Genomic DNA, 16,499 nt, shown 5'->3' with positions numbered 1-16,499 from the left:
CAGCGGGAGATCAGCCAGGTCGCGGTTGAGGTGAGCCTACTGAGAGCGGACCACCATAAACTGGTAGACAGAGTCAAAGAGACAGAAACCGCATTGGCGGACATTGCACCAAAACAGAAAGACCTGGCGGCTGAAGTGACCTCCCTGGTCGAAAGAGTGACGTGCCTCGAAAAGAGAGCTGAAGATGCGGAGGGAAGGAACCAAAGGAACAATGTACGAGTGGTGGGCCTCCCGGAGGGGCCCGATGGGGCGAACATTGTTGAATTTCTGGAGAAGTGGTTAAGTACGACAGTGGCGCCTGGACGCCTGACTCCTTTCTACACGCTGGAGCGGGGGCACCGGGTACCGGCAAGACCCCTTGCTCCGGGTAGGCCCCCCGGGCCGTGACAGCTAAACTCTTACACTACAGAGTCAGGGACACCCTCCTGCAGAGGGCCAGGGAATCGGGCCCATTTAAAGTCGCAAACGGGGAGGTGACACTATTCCCGGACTTCACCCTGGAGGTACAAAATAAGCGAACTTCGTTTCTGACAGTCAAGAGAGCCCTAAGGGAGGAAGGAATCCAGTACTCGCTACTCTACCCAGCCAGATTAAGAGTGATGCTTGAAGGGAAGACAACGTTCCTCCAATCCCCTGAGGAGGCGTGGGAATGGCTGGAGTCACATAGCTCCCGGGCGGGAGGTTCCACAGGAGAGGGCCCGACTGGGGGTAGGGCTCGCCGAGCTCTGAAGGCAAGGAAGTCCAGAGACCGTAGACGACTGGCGCCTACACAAACACAGAAAGAGAAAGGCAGGAAGGAAGCACTGGAAGCAGCGGCACACATGGGTGGTGAGGCATCCCCCCAGGAAGGTTCTGGGGATGAAACGGACGACACGCTGGTGTCCTCTGCGGAAGACCTGGAACATTCAGCCCGAGCCCCAAAGGTGACCCCACAAACGGCTGACGAACTTGGCTAGCCTGGGCCTGCGGAAGGCACCGAAGACAGGGCATGTCATGTGAAATAGCGGCCCCTCCGGACTTGGCCACCCCCCGGACCAGAACTTCGCCTATCTAACAAAATGGCGAGTACTGCTGATAAGAAGTTGAACAAGTTGCACTGTTGCGCAGTTTTCTGGGCAGCCAACAAGTTAAGAGGTGCCCTGGGGATGGGGAGTTGGGATACACAGTTACAAGTTAATATGGCTAAGTGGGTGGCGGAATTAGATTGTGGCAAAGGCATGAAAATGTGGAAAAACAACTCCGAGGCTTGGGAGTACCGGGGACAATGTCACCAGACTGATATTATGAAATGGCGGATTACAATATCTTGACCTGGAACGTTAGGGGGATGGGCACACCAGCTAAAAGGCACAAAATACTCTCCTATTTAAAGAGAAGGGGTGTACAGGTGGCATTACTGCAGGAAACTCACTTGGCGCCTGGGGAGGGAGAGAAGCTAAGACGCAGGTGGAGGGGGCAGGTGTTTGCATCGGAATACTCAGCCTACGCAAGAGGTGCATTAGTATGGATCAGAGCGGGGGTCCCCTTCACAATGACCTCTTCCAACATAGACCGAGAGGGAAGATTCGTGATATTAGAAGGGAGGCTACATGGTATACTGATAGTCTTAAGCTGCATTTATGCCCCCAACCAAGACCAGGTACCCTTCATGTCGAGCCTGTCGAGACACCTCACACGCCAATGCGCCGGAGAACTGTTAGTGGGGGGGTATTTTAACGCAGTGCTAGACACAAATATGGACAGGTCCACCCCGCCTCTACAGGGGGCAGCGACAATTAAAACAGCCAAAAGGTTGAGCGAGTGGTTGGACACGTGGGGGTTGTTGGACGTCTGGCGAGTGCATCACCCAACTGCTAGAGATTACTCTTACTACTCGGGTCTCCACCGAGTGCACACCAGAATTGACAGGGTAGTCTGCACTGCAGGCCTGATAAATATGACACGCTCTGAATATTTAGCCCGCACCTTGTCTGACCACAATCCTTTGCTAATAACGATGAGGGTGTCGGAGGATAGACCCCCCATACCGTCATGGAGACTGTCTCCCTCAGCACTTGTGGACCAGGCGTACAGAGAGGCCCTACACGGTCACCTGGCAGAATATATTGAGACGAACAATGGGTCCACCCCCTCCAGGGCCTTGGAGTGGGAGGCACTCAAAGTGGTGACGAGGGGCTTCTGTTTGGGGCAGTCGGTGGGGGTGAGACGCACACTTGAAAAGGAACTGAACGCCCTGGAGAAGGATATGCATGAGGGGGAGTTGGGACAGGGGAAGACAGCTCAGGAGAATGAAGAATATAACCGTGCCCACAGGGAGCACTCCCGTATTGAAGAGCAGCTCTGGTGCCACGATAGGCAAAAATACTTAGCATCCCTGCAGGCGGAAGAGGGCAGATCGGGGAGACTGCTGGCATGGCTGGTCCGCCCAGGGGGACAGGGTGAGCCTATCACATGTGTGATAGATGGGGAGGGATCTCGCAGGCTCAGGCCAGGCCCCATAAATGACACATTCAGGGAATACTATACGCAGTTGTACGGGAAACCCAACGAACTGCAGACGGAGTCCTTTGATAGGTACTTACAGCAAACTCCACTACCAACACTGAGTGCAGAGGAGAGAGACAGCCTGGGGGGACCAGTATCAGTGGAGGAAGTAAACGAAGCAATAGCGCAGTTAGCACCTGGAAAGACCCCAGGAACAGACGGTCTCCCCATGGATTTTTATAAAAAATACAAGTCGCTGCTGGCTCCCCAACTGACAGGGATGTACGCGGAGGCACTGCAATATGGAGAGCTGCCGCGCACACTGTGGGAGGCTTTGGTGGTGCCGCTCCCCAAGACAAAAGACAGGGAAGCTTCGGTGACGGACTTTAGGCCCTTATCAATGCTAAACAGCGACTTCAAAATTCTTAGCAAGATCATGGCTGCTCGGCTGCTCCCCCTTATGACCAAGTTAGTGCACGCTGACCAGAACGGCTTTGTCCCCGGCCGTAGTACCTCCCAGAACCTGAGACGGGTTGTAGGAAGTTGGCTCTGTATGTGCTATTTCAAAGTAAGGAATAGCATGCACAGAGTCCAAGGGTTCCCCTTAGAGGTAAAATAGTGGTAAAAATAGATAATACTAATGCTCTATTTTGTGGTAGTGTGGTCGAGCAGTAGGCTTATCCAAGGAGTAGTGTTAAGCATTTGTTGTACATACACATAGACAATAAATGAGGTACACACACTCCGAGACAAATCCAGCCAATAGGTTTTTGTATAGAAAAATATCTTTTCTTAGTTTATTTTAAGAACCACAGGTTCAAATTCTACATGTAATATCTCATTCGAAAGGTATTGCAGGTAAGTACTTTAGGAACTTTAAATCATAAAAATTGCATGTATACTTTTCAAGTTATTGACAAATAGCTGTTTTAAAAGTGGACACAGTGCAATTTTCACAGTTCCTGGGGGAGGTAAGTTTTTGTTAGTTTTACCAGGTAAGTAAGACACTTACAGGGTTCAGTTCTTGGTCCAAGGTAGCCCACCGTTGGGGGTTCAGAGCAACCCCAAAGTCACCACACCAGCAGCTCAGGGCCGGTCAGGTGCAGAGTTCAAAGTGGTGCCCAAAACACATAGGCTAGAATGGAGAGAAGGGGGTGCCCCGGTTCCGGTCTGCTTGCAGGTAAGTACCCGCGTCTTCGGATGGCAGACCAGGGGGGTTTTGTAGGGCACCGGGGGGGACACAAGCCCACACAGAAATTTCACCCTCAGCAGCGCGGGGGCGGCCGGGTGCAGTGTAGAAACAAGCGTTGGGTTCGCAATGTTAGTCTATGAGAGATCTCGGGATCTCTTCAGCGCTGCAGGCAGGCAAGGGGGGGGGTTCCTCGGGGAAACCTCCACTTGGGCAAGGGAGAGGGACTCCTGGGGGTCACTTCTCCAGTGAAAGTCCGGTCCTTCAGGTCCTGGGGGCTGCGGGTGCAGGGTCTCTCCCAGGCGTCGGGACTTTAGGTTCAAAGAGTCGCGGTCAGGGGAAGCCTCGGGATTCCCTCTGCAGGCGGCGCTGTGGGGGCTCAGGGGGGACAGGTTTTGGTACTCACAGTATCAGAGTAGTCCTGGGGTCCCTCCTGAGGTGTCGGATCTCCACCAGCCGAGTCGGGGTCGCCGGGTGCAGTGTTGCAAGTCTCACGCTTCTTGCGGGGAGCTTGCAGGGTTCTTTCAAAGTTGCTGGAAACAAAGTTGCAGCCTTTCTTGGAGCAGGTCCGCTGTCCTCGGGAGTTTCTTGTCTTTTTGAAGCAGGGGCAGTCCTCAGAGGATGTCTAGGTCGCTGGTCCCTTTGGAAGGCGTCGCTGGAGCAGGATCTTTGGAAGGCAGGAGACAGGCCGGTGAGTTTCTGGAGCCAAGGCAGTAGTCGTCTTCTGGTCTTCCTCTGCAGGGGTTTTCAGCTAGGCAGTCCTTCTTCTTGTAGTTGCAGGAATCTAAATCTTTAGGTTCAGGGAAGCCCTTAAATACTAAATTTAAGGGCGTGTTTAGGTCTGGGGGGTTAGTAGCCAATGGCTACTAGCCCTGAGGGTGGGTACACCCTCTTTGTGCCTCCTCCCAAGGGGAGGGGGTCACAATCCTAACCCTATTGGGGGAATCCTCCATCTGCAAGATGGAGGATTTCTAAAAGTTAGAGTCACTTCAGCTCAGGACACCTTAGGGGCTGTCCTGACTGGCCAGTGACTCCTCCTTGTTTTTCTCATTATTTTCTCCGGCCTTGCCGCCAAAAGTGGGGCCTGGCCGGAGGGGGCGGGCAACTCCACTAGCTGGAGTGTCCTGCTGGGTTGGCACAAAGGAGGTGAGCCTTTGAGGCTCACCGCCAGGTGTGACAATTCCTGCCTGGGGGAGGTGTTAGCATCTCCACCCAGTGCAGGCTTTGTTACTGGCCTCAGAGTGACAAAGGCACTCTCCCCATGGGGCCAGCAACATGTCTCTGGTGTGGCAGGCTGCTGGAACTAGTCAGCCTACACAGACAGTCGGTTAAGTTTCAGGGGGCACCTCTAAGGTGCCCTCTGGGGTGTGTTTTGCAATAAAATGTACACTGGCATCAGTGTGCATTTATTGTGCTGAGAAGTTTGATACCAAACTTCCCAGTTTTCAGTGTAGCCATTATGGTGCTGTGGAGTTCGTGTAAAACAGACTCCCAGACCATATACTCTTATGGCTACCCTGCACTTACAATGTCTAAGGTTTTGTTTAGACACTGTAGGGGCACAGTGCTCATGCACTGGTACCCTCACCTATGGTATAGTGCACCCTGCCTTAGGGCTGTAAGGCCTGCTAGAGGGGTGTCTTACCTATACTGCATAGGCAGTGAGAGGCTGGCATGGCACCCTGAGGGGAGTGTCATGTCGACTTACTCATTTTGTTCTCACTAGCACACACAGGCATGTAAGCAGTGTGTCTGTGCTGAGTGAGGGGTCTCTAGGGTGGCATAAGACATGCTGCAGCCCTTAGAGACCTTCCTTGGCATCAGGGCCCTTGGTACTAGAAGTACCAGTTACAAGGGACTTATCTGAATGCCAGGGTGTGCCAATTGTGGATACAATGGTACATTTTAGGTGAAGGAACACTGGTGCTGGGGCCTGGTTAGCAGGGTCCCAGCACTCTTCTCAGTCAAGTCAGCATCAGTATCAGGCAAAAAGTGGGGGGTAACTGCAACAGGGAGCCATTTCTTTACACGGGTCTTTACGATTTTGCACATGCCCAGGGACCTGAGGCCGTCAGCGGGGTCTTACTTGCGGTGGACTTCGAGAAGGCCTTCGACTCTATCAGGTGGGACTATTTAAGGACTGTGATGCTCAAAATGGGGCTGGGGGAGGAGTGGGTGAAATGGGTGGACTTGTTGTACTCATCCCCACTAGCAAGAGTTAAGACCGGAAGGACGATTTCCAGTGCATACCCAGTATACAGGGGAACTAGGCAGGGTTGCCCCTTATCCCCACTACTGTTTGCCCTGGCAATTGAGCCCCTGGCGTCGCAGCTGCGGTGTGAAGGCATGGGCAAGGGTATCGTTTGGGGTCCGACTGAGCATATTGTTTCTCTGTATGCAGATGATATACTTCTCTACCTGAGGGACGGGACAAGAGGACTCACGTGGGCACTGGGGATATTGGAAGACTTCGGGGGCCTATCTGGACTCCGACTTAATCGGAGGAAAACATATGTGTTCCCCGTGATGTTAGACAGCGCGCGCCCCGATGCGTGCCCAGCTGATGTAAACTGGGCCCCGCGGACCTTCAGATACCTGGGCATACAAATATTTCACGAATTGAGCGACCTTAGGGACGGTAATCTTGGTAGGACACTCAGGTCCCTGCGCTCCTCGGTGGGGTTCTGGAGATCATTGAAACTAACAATCATGGCCAGAGTGGCGCTCTCAAAAATGATCATGCTTCCACGCCTCCTCTACTACTTTGCTAACTTACCACTACAGGTCCCCTCTGCATGGTTCCGAGAGTTGAACGCCCTGCTCAGAGAGCTGATATGGGATGAGGGTCGCAGGAGAACGGCGCTCTCGACCATCTGCAGACCGACACATCTGGGGGGTCTGGGTGCCCCTGACTTCGAGGCTTATTACCTGGCATCCCAGTTACAATGGGTGGCCGGCTGGCTAGCGGGTAGGGGACGGGTGGACCTGGCTACCGCACACAGTGAAATAGACACAGCTCGGATAGCAGCAGATATGGCGGGCAGGAAGATTGCCCCATAAGAGACAACATAATGTGCAATGTGGCGATGAAATGCTGGAAACAGTGCGAGAGGAGGACTTGGGTGGGGCCACCGTACTCTCCCGCTCTGCCACTGGCAGCTGTCGCTCTGGACCTGGGTGTGGGTGTGCGAGTGGGGCTGGGATTGGGACCATGGACGAGAGCAGGGATAGTGACTGTGGGGGGGCTATTCACGGAGGGGGTGCTAAGGAGCTTCGCTGATGTAGCGGGGGGGGGGGGGGAGTGCCGCAAGGACAATTTTTACTCTTCAGGAGGCTGGTGCACACCCTGAAGGATCATTGGGTCACGATCAACGCGGAACCCACTATTCACGGGGTGTTGCACCTCTTGTTGACAGCAGGAGAGGAACCTCACTTGATTGCAAAAATATACCGGGCCCAAATAGAGGCAGCTGTGGACCCCCTGCAATCCCTAAGAGAAAAATGGGTGAAGACAATTGGGCGGGATCTATCAGAGTCAGAGTGGACCAGGGCACTAGCTTATCCTAGGATGATCTCACGCAACACGAGGCTGAGATATATCCAATACAACTACCTACTCAGAACATACCTTACTCCTCAACGGCTGCACCGCATATATGGGGGGGTGCCCAGGACATGCCCCAGATGTGGGGACGGAGAGCCCGACTTTGATCATATGATGTGGGGATGCACAACACTCCAGAGGGGTTGGAACGCGATGATGGCAACCCTCACGGAGCTGTTCGGGACGGAGCTCCGGCCAACCCCCGCCATGTGTCTATTGGGCCTTCGAGCCGGCGTCAAATGGAGCAGGGTTGGGGGTCGTTTTCTTGACCTGTCCCTAGCCCTCTATAAAAGACTGATTACGAAGGGATGGAAGTCTCCCGCGCCCCCCCTCTCTGACAGAGTGGAGAGGCGATGTCACAAGATGGTCCAGAGCTGAGCTGCAGGTCCTTAAGGCCGAGGAGGCCAGGGGAGTTCGCCAGACCCCCATCGCTTCGGAGTGGGAAAACCTAGTGACAAACTGGGATGACCTAACGAAGAGACCGATCGCACCTGAGGGGGTGGGATGAACTATCTGAAAAGGCCAACAGATATGCTGGTAGGGAAAGGTTCCTGAAACCATGATGGGAGGAACACCAGACGCCCCGCCAGCCTAGACGTGGGGAGGGAGAGTGCGGGGGGACAAGACACAATAACTTTAAAAAAAATAGAGGAGGGAGGGGAACGGAATATAGGCCACTCATATATAACATGAAACACCCTGACAGCCCTCCCTTTTGGAAATTAAGCAGATCCACCCACATAAGCCAATAAGTTTATTTACAGTTTGTAGAGGAGTTAAGTCTGTTATTAGGTCACAAATATAAAAAGTAACAAGGGGCACTGAAAGAACTGACACCATAAAAACGGATTGATTAAGAGCTGGAAACAATGATGTATAAATATTATAATATTACTGAAATGAACAGGTAATTGTGAAACACATTGCAAGCAAAGCAGAACAAATATGCGGCTCAATTAGTAGAAATGTATAATAAGGGCAAAATGTTACTGTAAATAGACCTACATATGTAAAACAGCAAACAGTTAATAAAAATATATTTGAAAAAAAAAAACACTACTCCTTTGATAAGCCTACTGCTCGACCACACTACCACAAAATAGAGCATTAGTATTATCTCTTTTTGCCACTATCTTACCTCTAAGGGGAACCCTTGGACTCTGTGCATACTATTCCTTACTTTGAAATAGTGCATACAGAGCCAATTTCCTACAACATCTTAGTATGCATCAACACATTTTTACAAATGATGCTTTAAAGAAATGGTACCTAAAAGTTCACAGTAGTTTAGCAGAACTTTTTTTTTCTTAGTAAAGACCCCAGACCATCCAATTTTCACATAAATACTTAAGGATTATGCATACAAAAACATTTAGTGGAAGTATTTTAGATAGTAAATGGTTAGCTTGAAATGTGGCATAGGTCCAGGCTTATTGAATCCAGGTAAGATGCCCTATATATGTGGTCAACAAAACAAATAGCCATGCCTTATGTCTAAAAATGTTTGAATTAATGTTTTGCTGTTTTCCTTAGCTTTGTTGGAGATCAAGCCAGATGAAATCCCAATTCAAAGAAGCACGTGAGTAAACATTAGCACATTGAATAAAATCACGTTTTAGTAGCAGAGACTTCTACAAGTTCCTGTTGTGAAGGAGGTTCAAATACGATTTCTGCCATTCTTTTGTGTTTGTCATTAATGTTTAGGTTCTGTCGGCACAGTGCTTGCACTGTGCTCGAGAAATCTCTTGTAGATATAAAAAATGATTTAAAAGGGGCTTACACCCGACCCTTACTTACCATTTGTGGCCTGCAACGTCCGTCTCATTTTCTTGCCTCGCATTGCTCAGTGCCACACAGGCACCTCCCAGTTTCACTTTCCGTTGTGTATTGGTCTATGCTCTGGAGCGTATACCAAGTACAGCTTCGGTCTTGTCCATCTACTTTGCATTTTGTTTCTCCTAACAGCATTGTTTGCCCTGCCACCTTCTTGCCTTCTGTTGTCTTGCTGCCCCCTTTGTTGTCCAGTCCTTGTTTGTCAATTTTTTGCTGCCACCCCTCTCATTCTTGCTTGGCTCATTCCACATACCCTATTTCGCCCCTTGTTACCTGTTGCTGCCACACGCCCCCTTTCACCCGTTGCTGCTTGTTCCTGCCTCCATATGCAGAAGCGTTAATGGTCTTCCCTTGCTGAATTGTGCAATAATATAACCGCCACTAGTTGAATACATCTCCTGCAAGTTCTACACGTGATTGATTGAAAGAAAACATGGGCTTTGGGGCACGTTTGTGCACTGATGCTCGCATGGTACAGACCGAGGTTGGTTTTCGGGGTTTCTTTTAATCACAAAGTAGATTTCTGCACAATTTCACACTTGTGAACTAGGGTCACTGAAATCGGGGCTACTTCTGTGTTATCACTGTGGTGGCTTGGATGTGTTTCAACATGGCATGCATTTTTAAGTTTTAATCTCTTCTAATGGCTTTCTACTTAAAAATACTTTCAGAAGGTAAAATCGTAGATACACTTAATCATGCCACACTTATATGTAGCACATAACTGGTTGTAGACCGTGCTGGCAGATTGTTTCAAACAGTTTCTTTAAAAATTGAAAATAGTGAAACTAGAATCACCACTTCCCCACCCTCTGTCAAAGAAGCATATTTGTTTGTCGACCCTTCCTCTCCCGCCCCCCCCCCCCCCCCCCCCCCCCCCCTATGCAAAAGGACAAAGGGTGGCTTGTGGTAAGCCTGTTCTGCTGCTGGGACCAGGGACCCACTCTCTGCTGTTTTACCGGCGGTTGTTTACCTTTACCGAGCAGAACTATGGCATTTACCACAAGAATGCTATTTAAATCCGGCATCTTCATTAGCCAAGGGGCTCTCTGGCTGTTTACATTACAGCTGCTCGCCGCCACCTGAGGTATTCTAATCGCTAGGGAATTCTGTTCTCTGTCTACTCACCCGGATATAATAAGCTCTTTAAACATCTTATATTGAACGTGCTATACGGAAAAAAATGTATTGCTTCATTTGTGAGTTTTAACATCTTAAAATGGTTTCTACCTAAGCACTGGCATGCTATATCACACATACGAAGGGATTATCCCATCTCTGGGCATGATTGGCAAAGGTCTTTACTGATCGTGATATTATCGTACACACAGTCGAGATGAGATGTGGGAGCAGGGTAGATTGTTCAAAAGGGCAGTCAAATGTTCGCAAAGTACAAGTTCATAGTTTCACATGCTCACTGTAGTGTCAGTAAAAAATGTGCATTGCACGCTTTTTCACTACAGGTGGTCACTGCACCAGGTCACTAAGTCACACCTGTGGCAGACCCTCCTAGCCCAGAGGGCAGAGTGCAAGTACCTGTGTGTGAGGGCACCCCTGCCCTGGCAGAGGTGTCCCCACAAACTCGGCTCCATTTTCTTGGACTTTGTGAGTGCGGGGATGCCATTTTATGCGTGTACTGGACATAGGTCACTACCTATGTCCAGCTACATAATGGTAACTCCGAACCTAGGCATGTTTGGTATCAAACATGTCTGAATCATACCCCAATACTGTTGCTGGTATTGGAAGAATGATTCCATGCACTCTGGGGGCTCCTTAGAGGACCTCCTGCATTGCTACCACCAGTCTTCCATGGTTTTCTGGGCAGCCCAAACTCCAGCCACCCCTCAGACAGGTTTCTACCCTCCTGCTGCTTGATCTGATCAAGCTCAGGAACGTAGAAAAAAGGATTTCCTCTGGGAGAGGGAGGGAACTCCCTCTCCCTTTTAGAAACAGATGTGACTGGCTTGTGAGGGGTAGCCTCCTCAGGCCACTGGTATGCTTTGAAATATGCCTATTTGGTGTCCTCTGTGCATAAGCCAGTCCACACGGGTTCAGGGACCCCCATTCCCTGCTCTGGTGCGAAACTGGTCAATGGAAAGAGTGACCACTCCCCTGTCCGTCACCACCCCAGAGCTTGTGCTCTGAGCTCTTCCAGAGGGATCCTGAGTTCTGCCATCTTGTTTCCAAGGTTGGCAGGGAACTCTGGAAGCATCTGAGAGGCCAGGCAGGTGACATCTGAGCCCCCTCCTGATAGGGGCTTACCTGGCTAGGTGACCAATTCCCCTTTCAGGGCTATTTAGGGTCTCTCTCCTGGGTGGGTCCTCAGATTTCGGCTTGCAAAATTCCAGCAGGATTCCTCTGCAACCTTCACTTCGACTTCCGGCCTTCAGAACTGCGACTGGACCCTCTAGGACTCGACAATCTGCCTCCAAGAAGAAACTCTTCTGCAGCATTGTTTGCAGGGCTCCTGCCAGCAACTGCAACATTTCCCACTGGCTGTGCATCCACTGAGGGCGGCGTGGCTTCAGTCTGCACTAGAAGAAAGGAGGAATCTCCTTTGGAACGAAGGAGTAATTCTCCTGCATCCTCATGCACCTGCTGCAACAACAAGCTGCTGCGTGGATCTCCCCTCATTTTGAGCTTCTTGGATCCATTTGTCACAGGTGGTGGTCCTGAGTAGTCCTCTTGGGCCTTTCTGCCAGCTTTCCATGTTTGGTGCAGGTAAGCCCTTGCCTTCCAATGCAGGTGTGTGTCTTGCAGCTACCAAGGCTTGTTTGCATCTCCTCCAATGAATCTTCAGGCGATGTGTAGCTCCAGTCTTCAGCACCCCTTCCTATGACGCACAGCCCTCTTGTGGTTCCCCTGCGGCGTAGGATCTCTTTCTGTAGTGCTGCGTGGGCTTCTTCTGCGACTACTGTGTCCCCATTCTGTGGGTGCTGCCTCGGCTCCTGTGGGCTCTCTGTCACTGAGGGTCCCCTCTGAGTCCCCCTCCTGGGTTGAGTCGTCCCAGGCCTTGCTGGTTCCCAGCAGCACCACTTTTCCACTAACCGCGAGTTTACCTTTGCCAAGGCTTGTTGGGGGAAAGCTTGCACCAGCGCCAGTCTGCGATCTTCATTTTAGTGTGGGACATCTTCTGCATCCCTCAGGAACTCTAATCCGGCTCCAGGGCTGCATTGCTGACATGATCTTCATCACGTCTACCAACTCCTGCAAGTACTGCTGGGTTGGTAGTAGCTCCTACTCCTCCTGGACTCCACTGTGACTCTTGGACTTGGTGCCCTCTCTCTGCAGGTCTTCCTCTGCATGAATCCCCCAGCTGGTTTCTTGCAGTCTTATCTGTGTCTTCTTTTCCTTACTTTTGGGTGGTTTGGGTAAATTCCAGTGATTTACTCCTGCTTTCCCAGTCGCTGGGGGGGGTACGGTTACTTACCTCTATGGTTTTCTAGTACTCCCAGCTCCCCTCTACACATCCCACTTACCTAGGTGGAAAGTCCTGTATTCGCATTCCATTTTTTTTTTTTTTTTTTTTTTTGTTTTTTTTTAGTATATAGTTAGGGCTCCCCCCTAAGGTCACTATTGTCTAACTGCATTTGCACAGTTTTCTAACCTTTTCTATGCCTATTGCTATTTACTAGTGTATATAATCAGTGTATTACTTACCTCTTATTGGAGGGTTGCCCTTCTAGTACTTTGTGGTATTGTGTGACCAAAAATGTGTAAGTGCTGTGTGACTAAATTGGTTTTGCATGAGCTTTGCATGCCTCCTAGATGATCCTTGGCTGCTCATCCACAGCTACCGCTAGAGAGCCTGGCTTCTAGACACTGCCTGCATTTCACTAATAGGGGATACCTGGACCTGGTAGGTACCCACCACACACCTGGCCAGCTTCCTAGAGTTAAGTCTTATGCTTTCACTCAAAAAACACGTTCATTGCATATTACGGTTTAATTATAAACAAGCAATTACTTTAATCCTTTTGAAAGGATTGACTGTGGGGTAAAACATCTCAATAGTGAGTAGACAAGTGCGTCGTATCATTCACCATATGTTTCCCATTCTACAAACAACGTTTTAAAAGAAATCACATAATTTATGCAAATTAATAGGTAAAGTAGGATGCAAAAAAAAAAAAAAGTTCAATAACAACTTTCCCCCAGTGCATTGTTTAAGCTTCACACGCCATAGCACTTTTTTTTTTTTTTTTTTTAACTACGCTGCTCTACAGCTTGGCTAAAAAAACATTGGCCAAGCCAATAGCTCTCACGGGCAAGATATTGTTTTTCTCAATGTTTAATAGATATGTTGCATAACAGCATGGTCTGCTATGCTTCATGACAGAAAATAAAGAACATTTTTTTTGTTTACTTTCAGCCATGTTGCTCAGCAGCCCACAACGCTGTGCAGCATATCTGAAAAACATTGAAAAAGTTACTAGATCTCTCGTAGGCATAACCTGTTGGCTTCGCCAGGGCTTGGTCTATAATTTCCTTTCCCTCTCTACGTTTCATGTACTGCTATTTGTAAAAATAAAAAAAAAAAAAAAACAGCCGCCACAGTGTTTACATCTGAACTCAACTTGTATATTTACTACACGTCAATTTCAGTTTGGTGAATTCAACTGTGTATATTATAGGTTGTTGTCTACGTTAGCATTTCTGGTGAACATGTGGCATTTTATAAAATATTACCTATAAGCTTGTTGAGTAGTAATTTATTTTAAAATTAGCATTAGCTTGTTTTAATGTACTGATGTTGTTTTTCAATCTAATAGTTGTATATTTCCAAATATAACTAACATAATATACTCATGGGTTTTTAAGCCCATTATTAGAATCAGATGCACATGTAAGCAGAGCACTGAATATATTCTGAATTTCTAAAAATCTGCTGTTACACTACTTGATGTCTGCAATTTGCCCTGAGCTGAAAATATGGTCCGTTGATCCTTTGATCTTAAGTGTCCCGCTTATGGTCCCTGAATTTATTTCTTTAGGTTCACCATTGTCATCCACTTTACCCATTTTGTTCCATTTGCATATTTTTTACTATCTGCCATTATGTAATACATGATTTTTCTATTGCAGGTCGGATAACCCAGTTTCGGATGTAAGTGATCTATTCTTGTTAAAGGTGTCTCTTTTCAGACTGCGGTGCAGTTCCCACGTAAACTGCTGCTGCCCAACATATGTATTTGTGTCAGGATGCACAATGAGCCGTTTTAACTGGCCCATAAGTTTTCTTTACTCTTTGTTACTGATCTTTCTCCTTTTCCGCTGCTTTGCAATATCTATGCGGCATACACTAAATGAAAATCTCAAAAATATCAGATTGTTTTTGCTTGCATGCAAATGACGGCATCATAAGCAAAGCGTCTAATCAGGAAGCTATTTTGACTGCAGCCCTGCTGTGAAAAACTGTCCACTGGCTCTCCCCCGTAGTGGTCCTTTCACATAATTTGCATCCCTGGGTGGACAAATGTGGGTGCTTTGTATCATGTTATACTTCTCTGTGAGGATGAATATAGATTTACATTTGAGACACTGCTTGCATGGCAGCACAAGATGGTGGTAGTCATCCTGAATGAAGGAATTAACTGCTTGCATCTTCCTTTGAGTACTGTTCCGCACGCCGCCCCCCCCCTCCCCCCCAACCGGTTTGATCTCGCGTGAACTTTGACTCCTCCTTACACATGCAGTAACGAAAGACAGATGGGTGTGAAAAAGTGATGAGAAGCAAAACCCCTAATAATCACTCTCAAAATTCTACAAAAGTCGGTATCTGATTAAGATACACGTATTGATTCTACTTTCAACTTGTGATAACTTCATCAGTGTGTGTGGGACATCTTTGTAGAGTTTAGTCATGCGTTTTCTTTGATGTAAAATGTATGTCGGTGTGCACCAGCAGCTGAAGGAGGTAATGAAGACACCTTTTTCAGTAAACGATTTCTTAAAAATGTCTTCATTGGTGTAAAGAAATGGCTCCCTGTTGCAGTTACCCCCCACTTTTTGCCTGATACTGATGCTGACTTGACTGAGAAGTGTGCTGGGACCCTGCTAACCAGGCCCCAGCACCAGTGTTCTTTCACCTAAAAATGTACCATTGTCTCCACAATTGGCACAACCCTGGCACCCAGATAAGTCCCTTGTAACTGGTACCCCTGGTACCAAGGGCCCTGATGCCAGGGAAGGTCTCTAAGGGCTGCAGCATGTCTTATGCCACCCTAGGGACCCCTCACTCAGCACAGACACACTGCTTGCCAGCTTGTGTGTGCTGGTGGGGAGAAAATGATTGAGTCGACATGTCACTCCCCTCAGGGTGTCATGCCAACCTCACACTGCCTGTGGCATAGGTAAGTCACCCCTCTAACAGGCCTTACAGCCCTAAGGCAGGGTGCACTATACCACAGGTGAGGGCATATGTGCATGAGCACTATGCCCCTACAGTGTCTAAGCAAAACCTTAGACATTGTAAGTGCAGGGTAGCCATAAGAACATATGGGCTGGGAGTCTGTCAAAAACGAACTCCACAGCTCCATAATGGCTACACTGAAAACTGGGAAGTTTGGTATCAAACTTCTCAGAATAATAAACCCACACTGATGCCAGTGTTGGATTTATTAAAAAATGCACACAGAGGGCATCTTAGAGATACCCCCTGTATTTTACCCAATTGTTCAGTGCAGGACTGACTGGTCTGTGCCAGCCTGCTGCTGAGAGACGAGTGTCTGACCTCATGCGGTGAGAGCCTTTGTGCTCTCTGAGGACAGAAACAAAGCCTGCTCTGGGTGGAGGTGCTTCACACCTCCCCCCTGCAGGAACTGTAACACCTAGCAGTGAGCTTCAAAGGCTCAAGCTTCGTGTTACAATGCCCCAGGGCACTCCAGCTAGTGGAGATGGCCCGCCTCCTGGACCCAGCCCCCACTTTTGGCGGCAAGTCCAGGAGAGATAATGAGAAAAACAAGGAGTCACCACTGGCCAGTCAGGACAGCCCCTAAGGTGTCCTGAGCTGAGGTGCCTCTGACTTTTAGAAATCCTCCATCTTGAAGAAGGAGGATTCCCCCAATAGGGTTAGGAATGTGACCCCCTCCCCTTGGGAGGAGGCACAAAGAGGGTGTACCCAACCCTCAGGGCTAGTAGCCATTGGCTACTAACCCCCCAGACCTAAACACGCCCTTAAATTTAGTATTTAAGGGCTTCCCTGAACCTAAAGATTTAGATTCCTGCAACAACAAGAAGAAGGACTGCCTAGCTGAAAACCCCTGCAGAGGAAGACCAGAAGACAACAACTGCCTTGGCTCCAGAAACTCACCGGCCTGTCTCCTGCCTTCCAAAGAACTCTGCTCCAGCGACGCCTTCCAAAGGGACCAGCGACCTCTGAATCCT

The 16,499-nt window shown here is 49.1% G+C and overlaps 1 protein-coding gene across 5 annotated transcripts in view; it reads left to right on the top strand.

Moving 5' to 3' along the window:
- The window catches only part of LOC138281115 (uncharacterized), a 415,049-nt gene that overhangs the window by 126,079 nt on the left and 272,471 nt on the right, over positions 1-16,499 (top strand). For all 5 annotated transcript variants that reach the window (XM_069219553.1, XM_069219552.1, XM_069219551.1 and 2 more), the window contains exons 9-10: positions 8,811-8,856; positions 14,199-14,220. In XM_069219553.1, coding sequence (XP_069075654.1) covers positions 8,811-8,856; positions 14,199-14,220 — 68 coding nt within the window. The remainder of the gene's footprint in view (positions 1-8,810; positions 8,857-14,198; positions 14,221-16,499) is intronic.

This window comes from Pleurodeles waltl, chromosome 2_2, assembly GCF_031143425.1.
Source record: "Pleurodeles waltl isolate 20211129_DDA chromosome 2_2, aPleWal1.hap1.20221129, whole genome shotgun sequence".
In the NCBI taxonomy this organism is placed as follows: domain Eukaryota; kingdom Metazoa; phylum Chordata; class Amphibia; order Caudata; family Salamandridae; genus Pleurodeles; species Pleurodeles waltl.
Note: the sequence above shows the minus strand (reverse complement) of the source record. Positions and strands in the feature narration are given on the sequence as shown.